The following is a 23,290-nucleotide window of genomic DNA, read 5'->3' on the forward strand; positions in this document are numbered from 1 at the left end:
TACTCCTGCTCCACCACCCCGGGCTCAAATGCTTAATATGGCAGAGGATCTTATTTCCCTTATCAGTGGTAGTCAGGCCACAACTTCTGTAAGGAAAAGACACCCTTCTCCTAAAATAATGACAGAGCATGATTCTGAGGAATTTGATTATTCAGATTTTGAAGAGGAACAACAACCTCTGACTGCTTATGAGGATTCAGATGCAGAGGAATCTATCCCTTCTGCCTCCCCACCAGAAGATCTTTCCTTTGGAAAAACCCTTCACACCCTGAGGGAACATTTCAACTGGGAAACTCAGGACTTTCCCAATCTAAAAAAAAGACTAAGAGAGTTCCTAGATCTGCCACAGCACAGACCCCTGGCCATCCCCACATTTTAGAAGTGGTGGATGATGTTTTCCATGAATCAAGCTTAGCCCCTGATGCCTCCCATCTGCTCCCAGTAAACCGGACAGGTATTACAGAGTACCGGATTCTCACAAATACCTGCAAAGAAATCTTGCTGCAGACCTGGAGGTCATTACACAGGGACCTAAAGGAGCTAAGGCTAGTTCTGCAAAGAATCCTATTCCTTCAGACAAGGATTCCAGAGCTCTGGACAGATAGGGTAAAAAAGTATACACCTCTGCAACTTTAATCAGAGCACTCAACTTGTCAGTACCATATGTTAAAATATCAACAACACACTTTGGAACTATTAAAGCAAAATATTTCAACCTTTCTTGACTGTGCCATTTCAAAAGAGTTAGCAGATTTACTGCACGCTACTTGTCAAGTGGCCAAATGCTCTTTACACTGTGGATATGATGCCTAGAAGCCTCAAGCAGGGCAGCAGTGTCAGGGTCTGTCATTAGGAGACATGCATGGTTGAAGGAACAACCTCTCCCTTATCATGTCAAGTCTAAATTAATTGATGCACCCTTGGATAAGGACCACTTGTTTAGAGTACAAGCATAAGAGGTGCTTAAAAAGATGGAAGATAAAGCAAAATCTATGCAGACAGTAAATGATTTCTTTCAGGTTCAACCTCCTAGGTTCAGCAAGAATTTTCCCTCTAAGAACTGGTCCTTTCCTGCGCCTAGCAGACAGGGGCAAGGTAAGCCCTGCAGGGACAGACCATCCAGGGACAACAGAGAACCAAACAGTGGACCACCTATGCCCCAAAGGCAGGGAGTTCTTAGCCATCCTTCTATAGCAAAAACTCTCAATGACTCCCTCTCTCCCTCTGCCCTCCTTTCACTCACCAAAAGTTAGGAGGAAGGCTCTCTCTCTGCAAAGAAAATTGGCTTTCGTTAACAAAGGACCAGTGGGTCTTAAAGATAATTTTTCAGGGATACAAATTCTCTTTCAACGAACTCCTAATTCTAAGAGGGTACCCAGACATACCTCCAAATCAGTACACAGAGACACTGAAACAACTCCAAACTCTCATATCCCAGGGGGCCGTAGAACCTGTCCCCCCAGATCAAACAGGCAAAGGCTTTTATTCCAGACTATTCCTTGTTCCCAGAAAAGAGGGTACTTTGTGTCCCATCCTGGATCTATCTATTCTGAACACCTCCCTGGTAGTCCCCAAATTCAAAATGCCAACTTTGCAGCAGCTGCTGCCTATGCTGACAAAAATTGCCTGGTTAATGACCCTAGACCTAAAGGATGCCTACCTCCACATCCCCATAAGGGATTCCTGCAGGAAATTCCAGCACTTCAGAGCAGGCTCACAACACCTTCAGTTCTCTGTGCTACCCTTTGGCTTATCTACTGCTCCCAGGGTATTCACCAAATGCTTACCCCTAGCCATAGCATTTTGCAGACAGAGAAGCATAAAGATTTAACCTTATCTGGATGATGGCCTCATTCAGGCAGAGTGCAAAGAAAAGCTGCTGCAGGACCTCCTCTTTGTCAAAACTCTCCTAACTTCCTTAGGGTTCACCATCAATGAGAAGAAATCAAAACAAAATCAGTTTCTTGGGAGCACTGCTAAAAAAGCATCCCAAATGGCCTTCCTACCCCCAGAAAAGCAGAGATTCTTGCCTCTCTACTTTTCCCAGCTGGCTTCCAGAAGTCACCTCACTGTGAAGAAGTTCCTGCAAGCCTAGGGGTACATGGCATCTTGCATCCTTCTAATTCCTCTGGCCAGGCTTCACATGAGAAAATTTCAGTGGTATCTAAAGAACCTTTGGTGTCAGCACTCTCAGTCTTTAGAGACCTCTCCCTCTGATCCCCTGTATAAGGGCTGAGTTTCTCTGGTGGGCAGGGACTTGTGCCAAGAACAAGGGTCTTCCTTTCACCCTTCTCCCTGGTGAGTAGACCATTACCACCGATGCCTCAGACATTGCTTGGGGCACTCACCTAGCTGGCAGGTGCATCTAAAGTCTTTGGGATGCCCAGCACCTTCCCTTACATATCAACCAGAAGGAAATTATGGCAGTACAAAAGGCTCTGACATCCTTCAAACCCCATCTCTGGCCAGGGGTTCTCCTTTTCAGAACAGACAACATCACAGTAATGTGGTGCATCAACAAACAGGGAGGTACCCAATCTTACCCTCTGTGCAGGCTAGCCATGTACCTCTTGCTGACAGCCTCTTCCATGGGACTACACCTAATAGCCCAATATCTACCAAGGATCAACAACACCCTGGCAGATCAATTAAGCAGGAACTTAATGGACCCCCACAAATGGCAGCTCTACAAAAAAAACTTTTTACAGATCACTCAGGAGTGGGGGACTCTGGAGGTGGATCTTTTTGCTTCTCATCTCAACCATCAGCTGAAAAAATTCTGTACCAGGGAGTATCACCACCTAGCGTGGAAGGTGGATGCCTTGACCTTCCCCAGGAATACCCTCTTTGTGTACACATTCCCTCCTCTGCCTCTTATTCCCAAGGTACTGATCAAAAAAAGGGAGTTGAGACCAAAGGCCATTCTCATTGCTCCAGATTGTCCCAGACAACATTGGTACCCCTTACTGCGCAGCCTGACATTACAGCCTCCCAGGCAGGTTGCCCTGATCTTAGACCTCCTGACTCAGGTGGGGGGGGGGGGGGTGCTGCACTCGGACTTGCAAACTCTCAAACTATCAGCATGGCTAATACCCAAAAGGCTAACAAGGGCCCTCAGTTGAGCAAACAGGTCCTAGACAATATATATATATATTTATACATTGTTTAAGTTTATAGTTTTTAGTTAATAATTTGGTAATTTTGTTGAAACATTGTTATGTGTTTATAATATTTATTGGTGTCACATATATTCCTTTATGAGAATAAGATTTATATAGCAACTTATGGTTTATTTTATGTTGTGTGGCGAGGCTACTTTAAAATTTTCCTGCTTGTTAAGTAGGCTGACTCATCAATTTACTCAGCTGAATAGTATATTAGGAGAACCAAAACTGTTTTATAACTGTTTATCTGAAGAAGGCAAGTTAATGTGCTTGCCGAAAGCACTCACATTAAAGGTTTTTTCTTTATTTTATTCCGTATTGGTGTGACAGTATTCATTTTTTACCGGCTTTTATGTTTTCCTGCTGTGCCTGTTTTTACCGGTCCTATACAATATCACAGAGGCTAGAAGGCCCAGCACCAGAAAATGTTACACAGGAAAATGGAAATGATTCTGCTCATGGAGCTAGTCCAGAGGGGGCAATACCTCACAACTTTCCATCCCTATTATCCTGGACTACCTAGCAGAGCTACTTAATAGTGGCCTCTCCTTCTCTTCTATTAAAATCCACATTTCAGCCATTTCAGCTCATTTTGACGCAGATCAGCCCGTGTTCTCCCATCCTTTGATCAAACAATTTCTCAGGGGGGCTTCTAATATCAGACCTCCCAGAAGGCCACCCATGCCAGCCTGAGACCTGAATTATGTTTTGGGAAAACTAACCTTACCACCCTTTGAAGTTGCTGCTTCAGCAGAACTAAGATACCTCGCCTGGAAGACTGCTTTTCTCCTAGCTATCACTTCAGCTGGAAGGGTTTCAGAACTTCTGGCACTGATGGCCATTGAGCCATTCATCATTTTCCATGCAGACAGCATTTCCCTGAGGACTAAACCCTCCTTTATGCCCAAAATGGTATCTAATGTGACTCTCAACCAGGCCATACATCTACCCACTTTCTTTCCTAACCCTCAAAGCAAGGGGGAAATAATTTTACACTCACTTGATGTACACAGACCGCTCAGATACTATCTGGACCATACTAAACCCTTCAGGAAAACATACCAACTACTTGTCAGCTTTGCCAAAGAGGCAGAGGGGAAGCCCATTTCCAAGCAAACCATTTCCAAATGGATACCACACTGTATCCATTTCTGCTACAGATTACATGGGAACCCCCCTCAAATCTATTCAAACCCATTCCACTAGTGCAGCCTCCACTTCCACTAAAGGGACATCCTGGAAGCTGCCACCTGGACTTCTGTCCATACCTTTACCAAGCATTGCCACCTACCTCTATTTTCTAAGGCTAGGGCAGGGTTTGCCTCTGAAGTTCTGCAGGGCTTGTTGACCCAGGCCTAGGTCTCTTACTAATCCTACCACCCCTCTCCTCAGCTTTGGGAATACTCTCACAGTGAAACACAAAGAACGTAGTACAGGTGTGTACACTTACCATAAATGTAGATGTTCGAGTGCATTCACTGTTGCAGTCCTGATTTCCCTCCCTCCTTCCCCCTTATATCTTCTTTCTTTAGGGAGATATAAGCTTCTCTAGGTGGTTTTTAGCCACCAGGACATTTTTACCATATTATTTGGGCTTCTGACTGGTTAGGGCAAGAAAAAATGATATAATGGCATCAGCTGCCTTGCTTTATAGCACTGACAAACTGACGTCAGTCAGCAAGTGACAGCAGCTAATGCAGAAAAACATTGACTCGTATTCGGGCCGGCCGAGGGCTACCACAGCAGGGATAACTCACAGACGATGGCTGCAACAGTGAATACACTCAAACATCTACATTTATGGTAAGTGTACATGACTGAACTTTCTGATTATTGTAGATTCATAACAATAGCACACACATATGTTATATTAGGGAATTATGATGACAGATGCAATGGCTTTTCTAGCTTGATCTGTAGGAAGTGTTTTTGTTTGTACAGGGAACCAGCTAGTGATTAGTTTACTGGATAAATAGACCTATGTTGTGATCAAATCTGAGCTTGTTGCTTGTTTATCCCTGTAATTTAGTGTAGGATACAGCTTCAGTCCTGGTTTTGTTTGCTGAGATAACTATAAGGGCTGACATGTAAGACTGAGAGTTGGAAGTAAATAACATAAATTGATTTTCTTGAAGGGATTAAGCAGAAGCTGTGATTGTGCTATCCATGTTTTAAGGAATGTGAAATAATCTCGTGTGATGGTGAAAGCAGACAAATACAATCTTCTACATAATATATGACAGATAACTGCCTGGCAGCAATGTGAAATTTATTTAAAATGATGTTTAACAGTAGAGGTCCTAGAACTGATCATTGTGGTACACCTATATTGGTAGGCAGACAGGGGCATTAGAGTTCTTGCCACTTAAAGCTTTGTTTGCATTGACCAAGGTAGCTGGAGAACCTCTGTAAGGTGTTAGTTTTGAAGCCAAGTACTTCCAGTCTATGTAGTAGAAGTTGGTGGTATACAGTATCAAATGCTTTTGATAGATCCAGTTCAAACGTATGTGTGACAGTTGACAATGTCAATAAGTGCAAGAAGTTTCTGTGCTGCAGTAGGGATGGAAAACATTCTGTATTAGCCAGCAGTTCTCTATATAGATTTATTTCAAATTACATGTACAACCTTGGATACAGTCATCCTATTTCTGTGCCTGACAGGTGTTGTCCTGTCTCTGGAGCTATGACAATAACTCAGTGATTATGGATTATTACATACCTTTATTCAGAAAAAGTCTCAGCTGTATTTTTGGTTAAATAATTTAATTTCAGTTCTTTGTCACCGATGTCCACCAGTACTGGATATGCATTGAAAGATAGATCCTTTTACCACACAATAATTCACCACATCCAGTAATAGTAGTACTGGCATATGACTTCCAAACATTGATAAAATTCCATCTCTTATCAGTTTTACTGACAGGATGGTAGCTCAGACTTAATCTAATAGACATCATGCCCCTAGCAGGACATGACAAGCGAGTTTACTAGTTGTTTGGGTGTTTGTTATGTGTGTGCTGTGCCATCTAATATATTTTTGGAATGTGAGGGGTATAGATCATTGCTGTGTGGAAGCATGCTGCCATAATATATTGATGGTGAAAATAAGACATAAAGGGTTTGGCCTTTTACAAGGTTAGAAGGCATTTAATTCCAAGATCCCAAGTGCATAGGTTTATAGGTTGTTACTAAAACTACTAGGGCTCTTACAATCCTAGCCAGGGACCCTAACCCATTTCGGACCACTACTGTCATGGGCGTCCATAAGGGGGGGGCATGTTAGAAGGGAGGTTAATAAGGTTAGGATAAAACTTTTCTAATTGACAGACTCTAACCATAAGGGACACTGGGGCCAGATGTGGGGCAAATTTATGATTTCTCATCCAATTGTAAAGATTTTGTTTGAATAGGGTCAGGGATGAACTCTGTTTTACATGGATGGGGAGCCTAGTCCATAGTGAGGGGATTCTTTTGGATAGTTATCTGTCTCTCCAGCATGTTCTGTTTATGTCACAAGCAAAGTTCAGATCCCTGGATCAAGTATTTCTGGTGCTGTTTGTTTTGCACATGTGCAACAGATCCATCAGGGCTGGGTTTGATGAAGCCCTTTTAACCAGGCAAGATCTCCTCTCATCAGCCTGTAGGGGACTGGATACAGTCATAGATCCTTTAGGAAATCAGTGTAGGACAGGCTATTCATGCATAAAGGGTAGAACTATAGATGAGTGGTCTATGGGGGAGGAAGCTAACCATCTTTGCAATGGCTGCATGTGCTTCGCTCCTTTGATCAGTGGTCTATGGGGGAGGAAGCTAACCATCTTTGCAATGGCTGCCTGTGCTTCACTCCTTTGATCAGTGGTCTATGGGGGAGGAAGCTAACCATCTTTGCAATGGCTGCCTGTGCTTCGCTCCTTTTACTCTTCATCGAATGTGCCTGACAGTGTTGTCATGAAACTGTTCCATATTTGGAGCTGTGACAAGTGTTAACTTATGTTAAAATGCAATAGCTATCATTTTAATTCTTGGCTTGTGTCTCTCAGCTTGAAATTATATACTTGTCTCAGTCTACATGTCCTAGAAAGTACTGTTAAAGTTGTGTCTATTTCCTGAAGAGTATATATAATTCTGCTGTAATTTATATTAATTTCTTTCATGTTCACTTTTTTATACTTTGATCTTATTTTTTCGAGGACATTTCTGAAAAATAGTATTTGAATTAAATAAATAAAAACTTAAGTTATACTGGCCTTTTATAATGGGTCCTGTTATAGTGGCCATTCACAATAGTCCTGTGATATGTCTAGAAAGTTTTGAAACACATCTGTACCAGTAAATGTATCTGTTTATATAATAATTGTCTTTGGGCTTTTCCCAGTTAGGGGTCACCACAGCAGAACTCTAGTCTGCTAATGATTGGCAGTGGATTTTTACAGTGCTGAGTTGCCAGCCTGACGCCCAACCTTCAAAGAAGGCACACCCATTCACACATATACCTACCTGCATGTCTTTAACATCACTCGATTGCAGGGAGGACATGCAGACTCCACACAGAAGGCACTCCAGTCAAGACTCGAACAGGAGAACCTCTTGCTTTGAGGTGACAACTCTAACCACTGCACCACTGCGGTCATTAGTAAATGTATCTGTTTATGGCTTTGACAAAAGTGAGAAAGGAAACAAATAATTGCAAATGCGTATGCATAGTAGTGCATCAAAATTCACTGCAAAGGAATGATGGAAACAAGTCTGAAAAAAGGTTATTCTTGAATTAATTTTAAAAGGGGCATTTTTACTCAATTTTGTACATTAATCATCCATGAAATACCTTTGTAGAGATGCAGAAAACATTTGTCATAATAGCATTTTATCTGAATAACAACTAGCTTGAATAAAGTGTTTTATAATAGTGTTAGTTCAGCATGAAGAGTTCCTTTTTGTGGCTGAACAAGCTTGCTAACTTGTCTAGCGAAGAAAATAATGTAACACCTACGAAATATATAATTTCAGCTTATTGGAGACATCCCTTCCATCATGTTGGATAGAGTCCTTGTATTACAGGTGCAGCTGTCTCTTTCCTACTTGCTGGAGTTTATGGCCTTTTTAACATGTACACAGTGTCAGCACTAGAGCTATATCAAACAGAGTTTAACAGTTTTCTAATGCCGATGGCTACTTACACTTCCTGATTAGTAAAACCTCATATTGTTTGTCTGTTTTTTGCCCTAGCTAGGTTACAAAAATAGCTAATATTTCATGACTGATTCTTTTTTCATGTTTTGCCAGGCTGTGAATATTTAGGAGAAGAGTACCTGAATGGCCAGGAGTTCCAGAGTCCTGATGAGCACTGTAGCCGCTGCAGTTGTCTGAATGGCTTTGTCACCTGCAGTAAAAAACCATGCTACAGCCCAGGATGCAGTCATCCCATCTCTCTGCCTGACAGATGCTGTCCTATCTGTGAAGGTATGACATTAACTACATGTATTATGGATTATCACATTCCTATATTCATAAATCTCAGTTATACTTTGGGTTAAATGCTTCGATTTTAGTTCTTTATCACTATTGTCTGCTGGCACTGGACATGTTGAATAAAATAGCCATTTGCCACACAGGAATGCAGCAACACCATTACCTGGAATCCATTGATTTTTTTATCTTTAAATACACAACAAAACCTATTAGAACTGGCAGTGGCAACATTAACAGGGCCATTCTAAGACTCTACCTTTACCTTCCAGCTTCACATACTTTCCCATGTTAAGGAGCACAGTTGTCAAACATAGCTTTATCAGTCCAGAACGATGATCACATGTATAATGCATAATATATGGTATCAGTTGCATTACTGAGGAATTTTCCCTCACGTGGTTTGTGGCTGACCCAGTTGAATGAAGGTCAGTGATATTAATAAGACAGTAATTGTATTTCAGCCAAGTACCTTGTAGAACTGAGGTCAGATGTTCATTAATCGGACAGTACAGGGTATGTATTCTCCCCCATTCCCTAAATGCTCACTGTCCTAACAGATCTGCCACTGATAATGCTCACAACACTAGTGTTCTGAGTTTGTTATATATGACACCTTGGTCTGTTTCACTAATGCCCTTCTAATAGCACAGCAGTGCATTACAATTGTGTCTCACTCAATTAATGCAGTTAATACCACTTACAAGCATTGTTCAGAAGGTGCTACTCAGTTCCACAGCCATGGGGAGATGATGGTGCAGTATAACCACTAGAGGCATTTTCAGGGCAACAATACAAGTACACTACTAAGTACAGACAAGATAGTGATCATGACAGCTAATGAGGGAAATTAGAAAAAAATAAAAATTGCTATAGAATGTAAAATAGAGAAACAGTTTAACAGCGTTAAGTATCAGGGAATTGTGGACAAGGAGGTGAAGCATCTGAATGAGATGATCAAATCTTGAATCAGAGGTGCTGTATCCAAGAGGTACAAAGTGTCAATTGGTGGTGTATGCATAAGAATGCATAAAAGTAGAAATGTAAGGTGTATGAAACAGTGGTATGGCCAGTGCTGTTGTATGACACAGACACCTAGCCAGTGAAGGCAGAACTGCTGAGAAGCTTAAGGTAATGGAAATGAAGTGCTCACCTTGAGTGGTAGGGTGCACACTGTAGGACAGATGAAGAAATGAGTATGTCAGAGCAGAAGACAAAGTAGCCCTGGGTACAGAGAGGTTCAAGGAGAACAGATTACAGTGGTTCATTCACAAGTGCAGGAAAGCAAAACATGATTTAGTAAAGCAGATTTCATAAGAGACAGGGAGATGAGGATGTCTAGTCAAAGCAACGGATGGTTTGCATGAGCGAAGCTTCGTGACATGCTGGCATGACTGCTGACAAAGGTCGGAGAGGGGTCAGAATTTGGAGAAGTGGTGACAGTTGACACAAAACTCTGATTCCCTACACAAGTGAGAAAAGGAGTTGATGATGATGGTGATGAATACAAGTTTACCAATAATTTCCACCATAATCCAGCAACTTAGTGCAGGCAGCACCAGATAACTAGTCAGAACTAGTGTCAGTGATATCCTGTGAGTACTAGAACTAGTTCTAATTGATATCTTAATTGATGTGTTAAATCAGCCTATGAATATGTACTAGTCAGAAGAGAATATTCTGCCTCCCCCACCCGTACATTCCACATGAGCAGGAAGTAAGAGACCTTATAACAATAACTGTTTATGTAAGACAGACAAAATAAACCATTCTGGCATTCTTGATATCTGCTGAGCAGTAGACACATTCCATCATTATAATATTCAGCTGGGTTATTCAAACCTGTAATCACTGGAACTATGCATCAGAGGTATTCCATCCATAACTGTGATCCAGTTGTCAGAGGATTTGCAGCAGCACTGCTTCAAACAAATCCCAGCAGTATCCCTGGTACTGAGTTCTAGACAATGACAGAGAAGTTGTGAATTTCAGAGAAAAACACAGTTCTTTCTTTTTTCATTCATTCTTTAGCCAGATAAACCCACTAAGCAGAAACCCTTTTTCAGAGGTGATTTGAGAAAAATTACCTGGTTAGTGACTTGTTCAGAGTCATATAGGAGGGAAACTGAGACTGTGGAATTCAAACCCAAATCTACAATATGAAAGTTATCAGATCTTAGCCTTAATCCACAGAGCTAAACTACCAGACTGGTTCTGTTCTTCCTTTTGCAAAGCCAGTGAAATAAAAGTATCATTAGTGGCAATCACTACAGAGGAGCAGGCTACCTCTGTAATGCACGGAGAAGAATATTGAATTAAACGTAGTGCAAATGACAGTAAGCTGTAGAAGAAAAAATAAACATCTGTTTTCAGTAGTAACATACAAAAATAAATTTTCCCAGATCATTTCAGATGCCTGAAATCATCTGTAAGACAAAGACTGGAATTGTCATCCCTTGGTGTAATGGTTAAGGTGCTTACCTTAGAAACACAATGTGCAGGGTTTGATTCTAACATGGGGTAAATAGCTAGGCTTAAAATGGCCTATAATGGTAGTTAGCCTGGTATTAACCTGTGAACCTTTGTTCACCTTATTTTATTTCTTAATCATTATTGCAAGATTCTAGTGCAAAATGCATAACAAAGGCTATATTAAAAATTTGCCTGCAACACAGTCAAGATGATGTCATTTGTTCTCTCAATAACACATAACTGAACTGGCCCAGCACATATAGCCTGTGGTATTCACAAAGCAGATGGTGTCCAAGCCAAGTTCAAGGAACTGGACCAATGCCAATCATATTTGTTCAAAGGGACCTGGCATGACAGACTGTGTTGTTGTGCTCCCAGTCTTTTCACCAGAGATAGTAATTTTAGTTAGGGCAGGTTAGCTTTGAATGGGCTGGACAACCAATGATGATTGGGGTAAAGTTTCTTGAAATTTATTTGTATCTTGGAGGATTCTATGATTGTTCTGATGATTGAAAGGCAACTGGATCAAAATGTGACAAAAAGAAAACAGCACCAGTTTAAAGATGAATAACTTTGTATCGAGTCAAATAGCAACACACAAGACAATGAGCCAGACCACAAACTGTGCAATATTTAAATCCAAGACAGTAAAGTGTCCTGGAATAATAGTGGTAACATCTAAAATGCATATAAATGCCTTGCAGAACTCAGAGACCAAACTATCACATCATTTGATAACTGGTGGTATAGCTATACTGTCTACTAAGTGTAGAATATTATACTAAAGTTTCTGACACCAAAGGAGAAACCATCATATGTCAGTGATCAGTCAATGTTATTTATATAGATGGAAGTAAAGTAATATTATCCATTCTCCAAAGTGTGCAGGCACTGGAGACATTTCGATGGATGGTACTTCTGCTTTGTATTTCCAGGCCCCCCACCTCACCCCCAAGTGAAACTTTACTGCATTCAGGTTTTATCTTCTCAACAAACTCCTAGTCATCATCAGAGTAGGTCTATATCAGAACATCAAAGTATTAAAACTTCAAATGTTCTGATATCGAACACTATTCAGCGAACGCTAAGAATAGCAAAGCTGCAGAACAGTGAATTCTTTCCTCGGGAAAGAATTCGGTTGGCCGTTTCTGTGGTTTCACTATTCTTAGCGCTGTGGTGGAAAGTTACGGGTTGGGTTCAGGTAAGTGTGTAATTGTTTGTACATTAGGGTTAGGGGCAGGTTAAGTGAATTAGGGTTAGGCGTGTGTGTGATAGTGACAGACTTTAGGGTTAGGGGCAGTTTAAGTGAGTTAGGGTTAGGGCGTGGGTTAGGTGAGTGTGCGATAGTGACAGACCTTAGGGTTAGGGTTTGGGTTAAGGTAAGTGGGTAGATAGTAGTATATGTTTAGTTTAGTGTAGTATTAGATGTAGGAATTTAAGTGTATGTGTGTGGTTGCTGTTTGTTTGATGTGCTTGTGTTGTGTGTATGTGTTTCGGAGCAGCGATTTTTTTCCATGGGAAAAAAATTCGCTGTTCTGAATGTTCGATATTTTCATGTTTAGATGTTTTGGGGCCGATGAAATAGCATTTGCTGTTTTCATCTTTCGATAACGTGATATAAACGCATCAGTTACTGATGTCAGCAGCTACAAAACATCATGTGGACTTTCAGGTGTTGAAGTAGTAATTTATATCTCCTTTTTCCAAGACACAGTCTGTAGAATTGATATGATAGCCTTTCTTGGAAATGCAAGCATCATGTGTATAGAAGGGGAGGGGAAAGGAAGCTCAGAAGCAGATGCAAGTAAAGGTATGCCAGGTGTAGACGTAGGTGGCCATAGTTAATTAGGAAATAATTCACATGGATTCATTTGGTCTGACACACAGATAAGAAGGAACACAAAATGGATAGGGTTAACAGTTGGCTATAGGGTAATCAATCCAAGCATGACCAGCATATATATAGTGCTAATCACATTAAGAAGATGTAGCAACTGATTATTAACCACCTTTAAGTCTACCCAACTCTCACAGCCACCCTTCCAAATACCAAAAGAATGTTCTGTCTTTTAATCTCATGTACATTCTCACAACATTCAGACAGATGTGAACAAATGTCCGCAGCATCCAACCAATTGGTATGAAACTAGAGGTATATTATAGTCTTTTATAGACCTGTAAACTGAAACATTGCGCAATGAAGTCACTTCAAAAAATGGATGATTGTCAGGTGATAAACTTCTCCAAATAATCTGCAAATACTTTAGATACAAGGTCTCCTGTATTGAAAGTAATGTCCACAAATGATTCAGAATCCAGTTGATTTATAGACCAAATATGAAAAGGTTTAAATCTCTATGGATGGATGACACAGTTCCAAATGAAGTATCTGTCCAAACTTCTTGTGGACTTCTGAAAATATGTATGCAATCTCTGTCTGTGCATGGAAACAACTTACCTGTGTCTTCTTTATGAAACTGGTTTGTCATGACTGTAACAGCACAAGAGTGAGACAGCAGCAACATGAGAGTGAGGCAGCAGCAACACGAGAGTGAGACAGCAGCAACACGAGAGTGAGACAGCAGCAACATGAGAGTGAAGCAGCAACAACACGAGAGTGAGACAGCAGCAACATGAGAGTGAGGCAGCAGCAACACGAGAGTGAGACAGCAGCAACACGTGAGTGAGACAGCAGCAACACGAGAGTGAGGCAGCAACAACACGAGAGTGAGACAGCAGCAACACGAGAGTGAGGCAGCAGCAACACGAGAGTGAGGCAGCAGCAACACGAGAGTGAGACAGCAGCAACACGAGAGTGAGGCAGCAGCAACACGAGAGTGAGGCAGCAGCAACACGACAGTGAGGCAGCAGCAACATGAGAGTGAGGCAGCAGCAACACGACAGTGAGACAGCAGCAACATGAGAGTGAGGCAGCAGCAACACGAGATTGAGGCAGCACAGCTGTAGGTGGAACAAGTGAAGCACAGGCAGACCTTGTAACCCAGGACCAAATACCACAGCAGCACTGAAATGAGGCAGCATATCTGGAAGTGTAGAGTCAGAGGAACAGCTCTGCACCCCAAGACTATGAGACATCCCTGCAACTAATTTTCATTGCAGTGAAGATATAGCTGGTTTGCCTTCATGGAGCTCAAAAGAAATATGAGTTGCTAAAGCAGGCTGCAGTGCAAAAAAATTAAGACACCTGATTCCTCATGGGAGAAGTGTTTAGCAGGCAGACAAATTATCTTTGTCAGATTGATTAAACAGGTAGCCATTCAGGATGAGATAAATCTCCAGACTGCAGAGTACTTTTAAAATAGCCATTAAAGACTTACACTGAACAACAGAAACCTTATGTTGAGCCTTCATTACACAATCACTCACTCACAGAAATGGTCGAGTCTAGCAGGAGGCAATTTAAAGCACAATAACAGCTCCCCCTCTTTCTATAACAAATATGGAAGAAGGATAATTCCCACCCACCCAATCACCCTCACACATGTCACAAGGAATATAGGCAGCAGGCCTAGTGATACAGCACTCTTGGGGATTTTGCAACAAAGAATACTTACTGAATGCTTTATTGCCTTAACAATAGGGTGGCCTAAGATGGCCATTCTGAAATGGATGGCGCCAGGTATTATGGATGTTACAGTTTTCAGGTGCATACAAAATCTAACCAAAAAGGGGAGCATGATGCTTTAGCAGTCAGTCAGCATGTGCTGGGACGTGGGAGACTTGTCAAGTCAGGGAATCCTCTTCGCTGAGGTTGTCAACAGTGCTGAGCTGTTCGACTGGCATCCTTTATCTCAATTTGAAAACTATTAAAATTAATATACAGTGGACAATTTTAAGGATTCCAAATTCATAGAACTCAACAGGCTGTAGGATGACGGTTTGTCTTTGGTGCTGGGGCTACAAATGAACAAAGTATAGGATAGTTATGTACTGCCAGTGAGATGAATTAGATGTGAAGCAACTTGAAGTGCAACAAATAAAGTAAATGTTTCAGTAAATTAATAATAATAAGTAAAGTCCTTTTGTTTAAATCTGAATACACAATGAAGAGATGAACTATTTGGATGTTTGATATGGATTAATGTATGAAGATTATCTTGGGCATTAAACTGTGGTCAAAGCAAAGATCAAATGATTATTTTAAAGGAATGGGAAGGGGAAGAACAACTATTAATCCATCGAAAGTTGTGAAATAAGTAGAAACAGTAACCCTATAATGCCTTTATTCTTTGATATAAATGGGAAACCTAATCTAATAAATTAAAACCATATCTATCAGTTTCAGTGTGCCTCGGCTGATCTCATGTAATCTCATCTGGCCTTGTAAGACAGGCATTAACAGTATACGGAATACACTTTGGGTTTTTCTGAATTTGACAACAAACAAAAAAAAATCTAATAACACTTGTGGGGCAATATAGCTCATTCTAACTGTTTCCATTGCATTCTTTTAGTCGAATCAGCAACTATGGCTGATGCAGGAAGCCTCAGTGTGGTAGAAGCAGTACTGCAGTTTTATTTGCACTCCCGGTCGAATAGAGGTGATGTAACTAAATTAAAATCACAGAAATTAATAGGTAAAAGAGCTGCTGATCCTTAAGTATTTTAGACTCCACGGAAGTAAGATTTATTTCCCATTTTACCAAAGAATGCATGGTTAAATGACACTGTTACAGACTGCCCTAGTTAACTTGTTGGGATATAATTGCAAGCACAATGCATCCAGTGTTGTCTCTGACAGCCTGGAGTACCTTGTTCCAAAGCTGCTAAAAAGAAAGTCTTAATCCTGCACTTAATAGCAACTCAAGCAGTAGATACTAAGCAGGTGAATTAATATAATGCTAGGGAAGTTTAAGACTTCCCAGATCAGGTACAAATTAAAAAAAAAAAAGAAAATTCTCATAGTTGACCAGATGCCCCCCTCCTGGTACCTTTGTTTTCTAGCTTACTGTGAGGCCAGTCAATTGTACTCATAAAAATAAAAGGTTCCATGTTTCCAGCCATATATCTCTGCATGCTTTTTCTTAACAGGCTCTCCTTGTAAGGGTTGCTGAGGTAGCAAGTTATTCAGGACATTCTGGACTTTCTTATCCCAAGCAGCAGCTCCAGTTCATCCAGCTGGATTTCCAGGCATTTCTGTGAAACCTGACAGATATAAATTCTCTTTTATGTCCTAAGTCTTCTCCAGTTGTTCCACCTAGCAAGCTTTCCAAACTACACCTGCTGTAGCAGGTACCTAGACTTTTTTTAGGAGGTGCTCAGACCACCTTTGCTTTCTCCTCTCATATAGCAGGAGCAATGCTTATACTATGAGATTCTTCCAGGTTGACAAGCTTGCCACTCTATTGACATTCAAAATGTCAACACATTAAAGTCAAATTTGTACTTCCTCTTCTTTCAGATCAACTGAGGAAGTGACCAATGAACTGATGATGCCTTTCAGGTGACTGTTTGTCAGTGTAAAAAAAAAATAAAAAATACATCTGAACATGGTATGGGTAATACTGTCATTTATTAACAAATTGTTTGCTCATGGGTTACACTGCCCTTTATTAACAAATTGTTTGCTAATACCCATGTCATGGAGAGGTAACTACATGACCCTTAGAGATATGTGACTACTTTTCATGTGTGTCCTGAAGTCTAACATCTGCCTATAGCTTAGTGTCTTATCCCTCTCATTTTATGTAATGATCATTGTGATAAACACAAGCATAATTCTAACGTTTGCTTTGTGCTAAGTGTGATTTCTGTGACCTATCCACAAAGCTGTTACCCTCCTTTTGAAAGATACAAACAAAAGATGTCCAAAAGACATTTATTAAATAATTCATTATGTCTAAACTGTCTTGAATGCTAGTTGTAATGTTGCATACTATGTGTTTTTCTATTACAAAATTAATGGTGTGTTTCTTACCATAAGTTGAAATACTTTTTTGTTCATTTGCACATACAGAATGCCTTACATAAATGCATCTTGAGATAATCAGTGGGCAGAAAAATATATCATACTGTGATCTGAATTATAATCCTTAACAGGCTTTTTGTTATAATGTATCTTGAAATGATACAAGCAAGTGCTTACAGTCTGTATATCTTATGCATGCATTATGTTCAAAAATCTCTACAAAGTATACTTTATGAAGCACTTTCAAATACATAATTAATATTTTAGGAAAGAATTTTCATATTTAATGAACTAGGGTATTTTGAACTAGTATTTCTCTGTCGGTTTTATTCCTATGTCTTTCAAAAGAGGTAAATGCATTAGAGAGGGTATTGAAAAGTAATTTTACACCTAAGCAAGCTTTAAAATTATACTCATCTACATTTCTGGATTCCTAAGGATGAGGAAATTGTGGTATATAGACCACTCTGCTTCAAGATAACACATCATGATTAATTAGAAATCATTTAAAGCATGTTATGCCTATAGACCCACTACTTCAGGTGTAGTTTCTAACATAAAATGTGATTGTCCTATGTTTTATACAAGTTAAAGACTACAGCAAAAGTATTTTGAGGAAATCAAACAAAAAGCATTTGTATCTCAGTAGCTGTGCAATTTAATGAAGCAAACAAGTATAACACAGTTTATAAACATTTTGTTAAAATAACTCTAATGTCATGATTAGGTAGAGAACTGAAAAGTATATAAAAAAAAGGAAACATTTGACACCTACAGGATTGAATAAAATAGCCAGAAGAAAGTGCAATTGTGAATGGCCAACCTGTGTGATATGTAATGAATTAATTAATTGCTTTAATGTAATGATATGTAATCCATTAATATGAAGGTGGATTTCTACTTTTGTACATTTTCCCTTGAAGACAAAAAAGCCCCCAGAATTCTACACATCCCTGCTATTCATTGATACCTTGGATGGCATACATTGTGTTCTCAGTTCATTGACTGCTTGTTTCTCAGTAGCTCAGTCCTATTGTACTTGGTACCATGAGTTTTGGGGTCATATGCAAATGGAGTAGTCCGTAGATGTGGCCTATGCTAGACAGGTCATTGGGCATCACAGTGCACTCCAACGTAAAGATATTTGCACAGTACATCACCATACTATGCAAAATCCATGCACAGCAGTGTACAAAACATGGTGCACCTATGCATTTCAGTGGGGGAATCTGCTCAGATTGCCTGTCCAGGTAAGTAGTACAGTGTGGCGTGTGTGTGTGTGTGTGTGTGTGTGTGTGTGTGTGTGTGTGTGTGTGTGTGTGTGTGTGTGTGTGTGTGTGTGCATGTGTGTGCGTGTGCATGTATGTGTGTGTGTGTGTGTGTGTGTGTGTGTGTGTGTGTGTGTGTGTGTGTGTGTGTGTGTGTGTGCATATGCATGGTTACTGGGACAGTGAGTGAATGGTTACTATGACTATATGTGCCAGACTGTTTATTGTGAGAAGATCATACCTCCTGAGCCACAGATATCAAACTCTGGAGAAAGGCATTTAAATAGCATATACATCTGCTCAAAAATCGTGGGATACCATCACTGCAGAAGTTCATACTACATCAAACCTATAGCTGTTTTAAGATCATGTTATAGTCTGCAGTCCCAGATTTAGAAAAAAAAAACATCTGAAAATTCATCTTAAGTACTGCTTTAATTATTCATGTCCTGGTCCTGAATACAAGGCATAATTTTCTTTGTCAGTTTTATACCGATATGAATCTGCTCTGTTTATATATTTAGAGTTTAGTCAAAATGAGGTCCAAACTCACCTGGAACAAATATTGCAACTAATTATTTAATAACAGACTTAAATTATGAGGGCACAGCTATATTTGTTAACACTCCGAGTTGTGCTGTGGTATGGTTTTAAATAAAAAAAAAAATTTATAAGCAGCGAGAGAACAATGGACTTGTTTTTATAAGCCTAATGTTATTGGCAAATCTCACACAAAAACAAGGTCATGCATACATTTGCACAGAAGGCTTACCATTCAGGAACCAAATAAAAGAACAAAGTTCTGTAAGAAAGCAATGCCAGTCACTACACTTATTTCTTACTACATTGTAATTTCTATCATTACTTTTGTGCACAAAGGCTGAACCTGTAAATGGTCCATTGAGATCAGTGTTCTATCCTGGTTAATAGACTGAAATAAAATATAAACGTAAATATCTAGGTGGGCGTTGTCCCTCCATCCTTTTAAATTTGAGAATCTCCAGTGGAGTCCACAGTCACCTGGTTGTGACTGTGTTGTCGCAGGCCTACAAACCCTCCACTGGAGTTAGAAAGAGAGCTTCAATACTTGGCATTCTTCTCAACCTCTTAGTACAAGAAATCTGGTCACACCCAAAAATAGGGGAAGATTTTAAATATTGCTCTTATAAACTTAGAAAGATACTGTAGTGACAGGTTTTGTATTAACATGCATTTTCTGAAAGAAATGAAGTGTGAAACTCAAATGTCTGTCATTATTTAGTTGCTACCTACAGTCCTCAAGATTTGCCAGAAAACCACTCATTTTATGAAGAAGAGACCTAACATATTAGGCAAAAATCGGAAGAGTTGAGAGATATCATTATGGTTGAGAAATTAGAAGGGTTATGTGTATAACTTATGCTAATTATCCTAAACCAGAACTGTGATGATACCTTTAAAGACAGTGGACTGTTTGGATTTTTAGGAGTACTTGTAAGGTTTATTTTCTAGAACTGAACATTGTAACCAAACAGACTACACTCTGAATTGTAGAAACTGGAGCTTATGAACTAAAAATAGCAGTGATCACGAAAATATTTTCCCCTTTGGTTCCCCCTCCCCCAAGTTTATCTAAGGAGAGATTTCATTTTTGTAACTTTTAAGTAAATTTACAATTAAAAACTGAATTACTGACTCCAGAAATGTTTTTATCATCACAAACACAATCTCACTGCTAGAGCTGTAACCAGGGTAGGGTGAAAGGGTTGAATGCTCCTGGCGAATGGTGTTAGGGGGTATGATCATCAGATGACAGTAGGATGGAACAACAGTCCTGACATTCCTTTATGAAACCACAACAATATTTGAGTTTTATAAATGAACAGTGATAAACATCCACACAGGTTAATTTATAACACAAGTCAGTAATCTGTTTTCACTTAATTGTGACATCACATAGACCCATCAACAACATATGCAGTCATCAGAATGAACTGCCTCCATATAGATATTCGTAACTTTATCTGTATGCACTTTTACATTTTCAGTGCTAGCGTGAAATTCTTTCCTACAGCCAACACCACTGTGCATCATCGGGATGCTGTAGATCTGAAGGAGCCTCTGTCATTATAAGGTCTCACTTTAACTTTCTGCCCATAATACTTAATGAGCTTATGGATTACTTTATCAACTGATAGCAAATGAGATGTGAAAACATAATGTGGTAGTTCTTGATGGTGTAGATGTTTTAGGATGAGACAGTGATGGGATCTGGCATTATGGTTGGTAGCAAATCTGGTTATTTTGATGTAGCATTGCTCGACTTTACTTAGGGAAGAACACTAAAGATCTGTGACGATAGGGACAGTATGTAGTTAGGAGGGTATAAGAAATGAAAGGACATTTTTTGGCATTATCTGTAAGGAAGTATTTGCTACATATAGGAGACCTATTTTTTGGTATTTTTTAATTTCTTGTTTAATTTGGATGTCAAAATGTCGGTCTTCATCAATGATGACCTAAAGTAGTTTAGTGTGAGTGACAGTTTAAGCAAAGTGTTATTTGTGGAGGTGATTGAAAAGTTATGTTTTGTATTGTAAAGGATTTTAGGTGTAAAGAGCATCAGCTTGTTTTAGTTTTTTATTTACTTTTTTACATTTATAGAGGTGAAAATGTTTGAGCCATGACTCAGTGGAGGAAAATCATTTTATATTTTTCATGAAGATCAACAAGAGCACTAGCAGCATACATGACACAGTGATGTGGCCAGCATAATGAATTATGGTGGCTTTAGTGGTTGCTGTATGGAAGTTGTTGATAAGGACATTGAAAAGTATGGGACCTGATATTGAGCCTTGTTGGACACCAGCTGATGTTGGTAAGAATGGGGATAATTCTTTCAACCACTTAACTTCCTGGGGTCTGTTTTTGAGATAAATGTGGAACCAGGAAGGTGAGCAAGATCAAGGCCACTAAGGATCATCTGGGAGGAGCACTCTGGTGGAATATGGTATGAAATGCTTTGGACAGATCCAGGAAAAAAGATGAGACTGGGTTTCCAAAGTTTCTGTGCATGTTGGCAGTTAGTGAAACTGATATTAACAGAAGTAATTCTGTGATGGCATATGAAGCCATGCTGTAATTAAGAGAAGAGGTTGCTGTCTACAAGGTATTTGATGAGATGAGTTTGTATGCATTTTTCAAGAATTTTTGACAATGGAGACAGTAGAATTTAGTTGAATCACCATCTTTGTGTAGAGGAACTATTCAAGTTTTTTTTCCAAGTAATTGGTACACAGTTTCCTCTAATCAACCTTCTTATTTACACTGAGACAGGATATGTCAGTGAGGCTATTTTGATGTGTTTGTTGGGAAGGTTGTCAACAGTGAAAGCAGTGAGTTTAAGCTTCAGCATCATTTTTAATGGCAGAAGTAGGAACAGGGTTGACATGGAATGCAGGAATACTAGACAATTGTGGTAGGGTATGACAAAGTTCCTGGATAGGTGGGCAATGGAAAGGAAGGAGACTGATTGTGTAAAATGTGAACTGAATTGGATAGCAATAGGGGCAGTATGGTTTAAAGTGGAGCGAGGTGGTTAGGCTCATTGGCCAGGTTTTAGCAGAGTGTATATGGATGCCCCAAAAAGCTGTCAGTTTTGATGTAGAAGTCTTGGACTGAGGTATAGAATGATTTTTTTTTCAGGTTTAAAGTGTTTCTTGCTTGGTTATGTAGCACTCTATAATAATGTAAGTTGGCTTGTATTCTTGAATGGAGCCAAGATTTCCAAGTGTTGTGTCTTAAGCTTATAAGTTTTTAATGACTGTAGTAAGCCATTGGGATGGTACTAAGGGCTCAGTCATGGGTGAAGGACTTTTTTTGGAGGATTTGTTATGTTTAGTTGGAGAGTTGATAATCTTTGTAAAGTTATGCAGATTAATGTCAAATTCAGGGTGAGTAGATGTGATAATTAGCCAGTCCATATTTAGGTCACGTAAGATGATAGTTTCAGGATTAACATTTGTCGATGGCCATGATAAAAATTCTTCTACAGAGGAGTTTTTATTACTAGGGCAGATGTATACTGCAACTAGGCAAATGCTCTTGTGATCACTGATTTTTGAGAGAGAGAGAGAAAATAAATGTTAAGTAGTACTGATAGAGGATGGGTGTGGTTAATGAAAGAATGGGAAGTGCACCAATGATTTCTTGAATGTAACTGCAGCACCTCCAGCATTTTTTGTTTAATCCATCCAATTTCAAGGTATTATAGCTTGGACGTAGTCGACCTTTGTTTCTATGCATTATTTTAGCCAGGTTTCAGTTAGTACTAAGACAACAGGTTGATGGAGGGACAGTTAGGCATGTCTCTCTGGGATTTTAGTACACGTGCTTTGGCCGTTGATGTGGTGTAGTAGTAGACAAGCCGAAGACTGCTTATTACTGTTGTTGTTGTTTTAAGTGGACAGTTTAGTAGAGGGAGATGTATAAGGGGAGTGACCAATGTTTGGGTGTATGACACTAAACAGTAAGTGGTGGGGTGAAGGATCGATAAGGGAGAAGGTTTTTGGTTTTGTACTTGTGTTTTATTCTTAGCTTTACTAGAATGCAGTTGCCTGACATATAAATGGATTTCTGAAGAAGAATATGAGTGTGTGTAAAAAGGTTAAGGGACATAAAGTGATGTGTTTAGTTAACATGATAGTGTAGTGGGCATATGCATTTGGGTATTTGGAGTGGCTCAGACATTCTATAAATGGAAGTGGTATATGGTTAGCTTGGAAAGAGAGAGAAAAAATAAGACTGACTGAGATAGTACTGATCACATTTTGATGGATAAGACATTGGATAGAGGAAAAATAGAGAGGCTAAGAGTAGGAACTTGTTATTTAGAGAAGGAACGTTAGAAGGACCAGGGAAGCAGAAGGAGTAGCAGGACCAGGGTGAAGTTGGAAGGGTCTCTGACCTATAAATGTGGGTGAAAGAATGACGGGAGGATGAGAGCTGTAAGG

The 23,290-nt window shown here is 39.7% G+C and overlaps 1 protein-coding gene across 1 annotated transcript in view; it reads left to right on the top strand.

The window, feature by feature from the left end:
- LOC122815830 (kielin cysteine rich BMP regulator) overlaps positions 1 to 23,290 on the top strand; it is a 2,917,372-nt gene that overhangs the window by 1,892,887 nt on the left and 1,001,195 nt on the right. Inside the window, exon 32 of the mRNA XM_044088633.1 lies at positions 8,448 to 8,624. Within this exon, the coding sequence (XP_043944568.1) occupies positions 8,448 to 8,624 (177 nt within the window). The remainder of the gene's footprint in view (positions 1 to 8,447; positions 8,625 to 23,290) is intronic.

This window comes from Protopterus annectens, chromosome 11.part0 (assembly GCF_019279795.1).
Source record: "Protopterus annectens isolate FY-2018-M chromosome 11.part0, PAN1.0, whole genome shotgun sequence".
Classification (NCBI taxonomy): Eukaryota; Metazoa; Chordata; order Ceratodontiformes; family Protopteridae; genus Protopterus; species Protopterus annectens.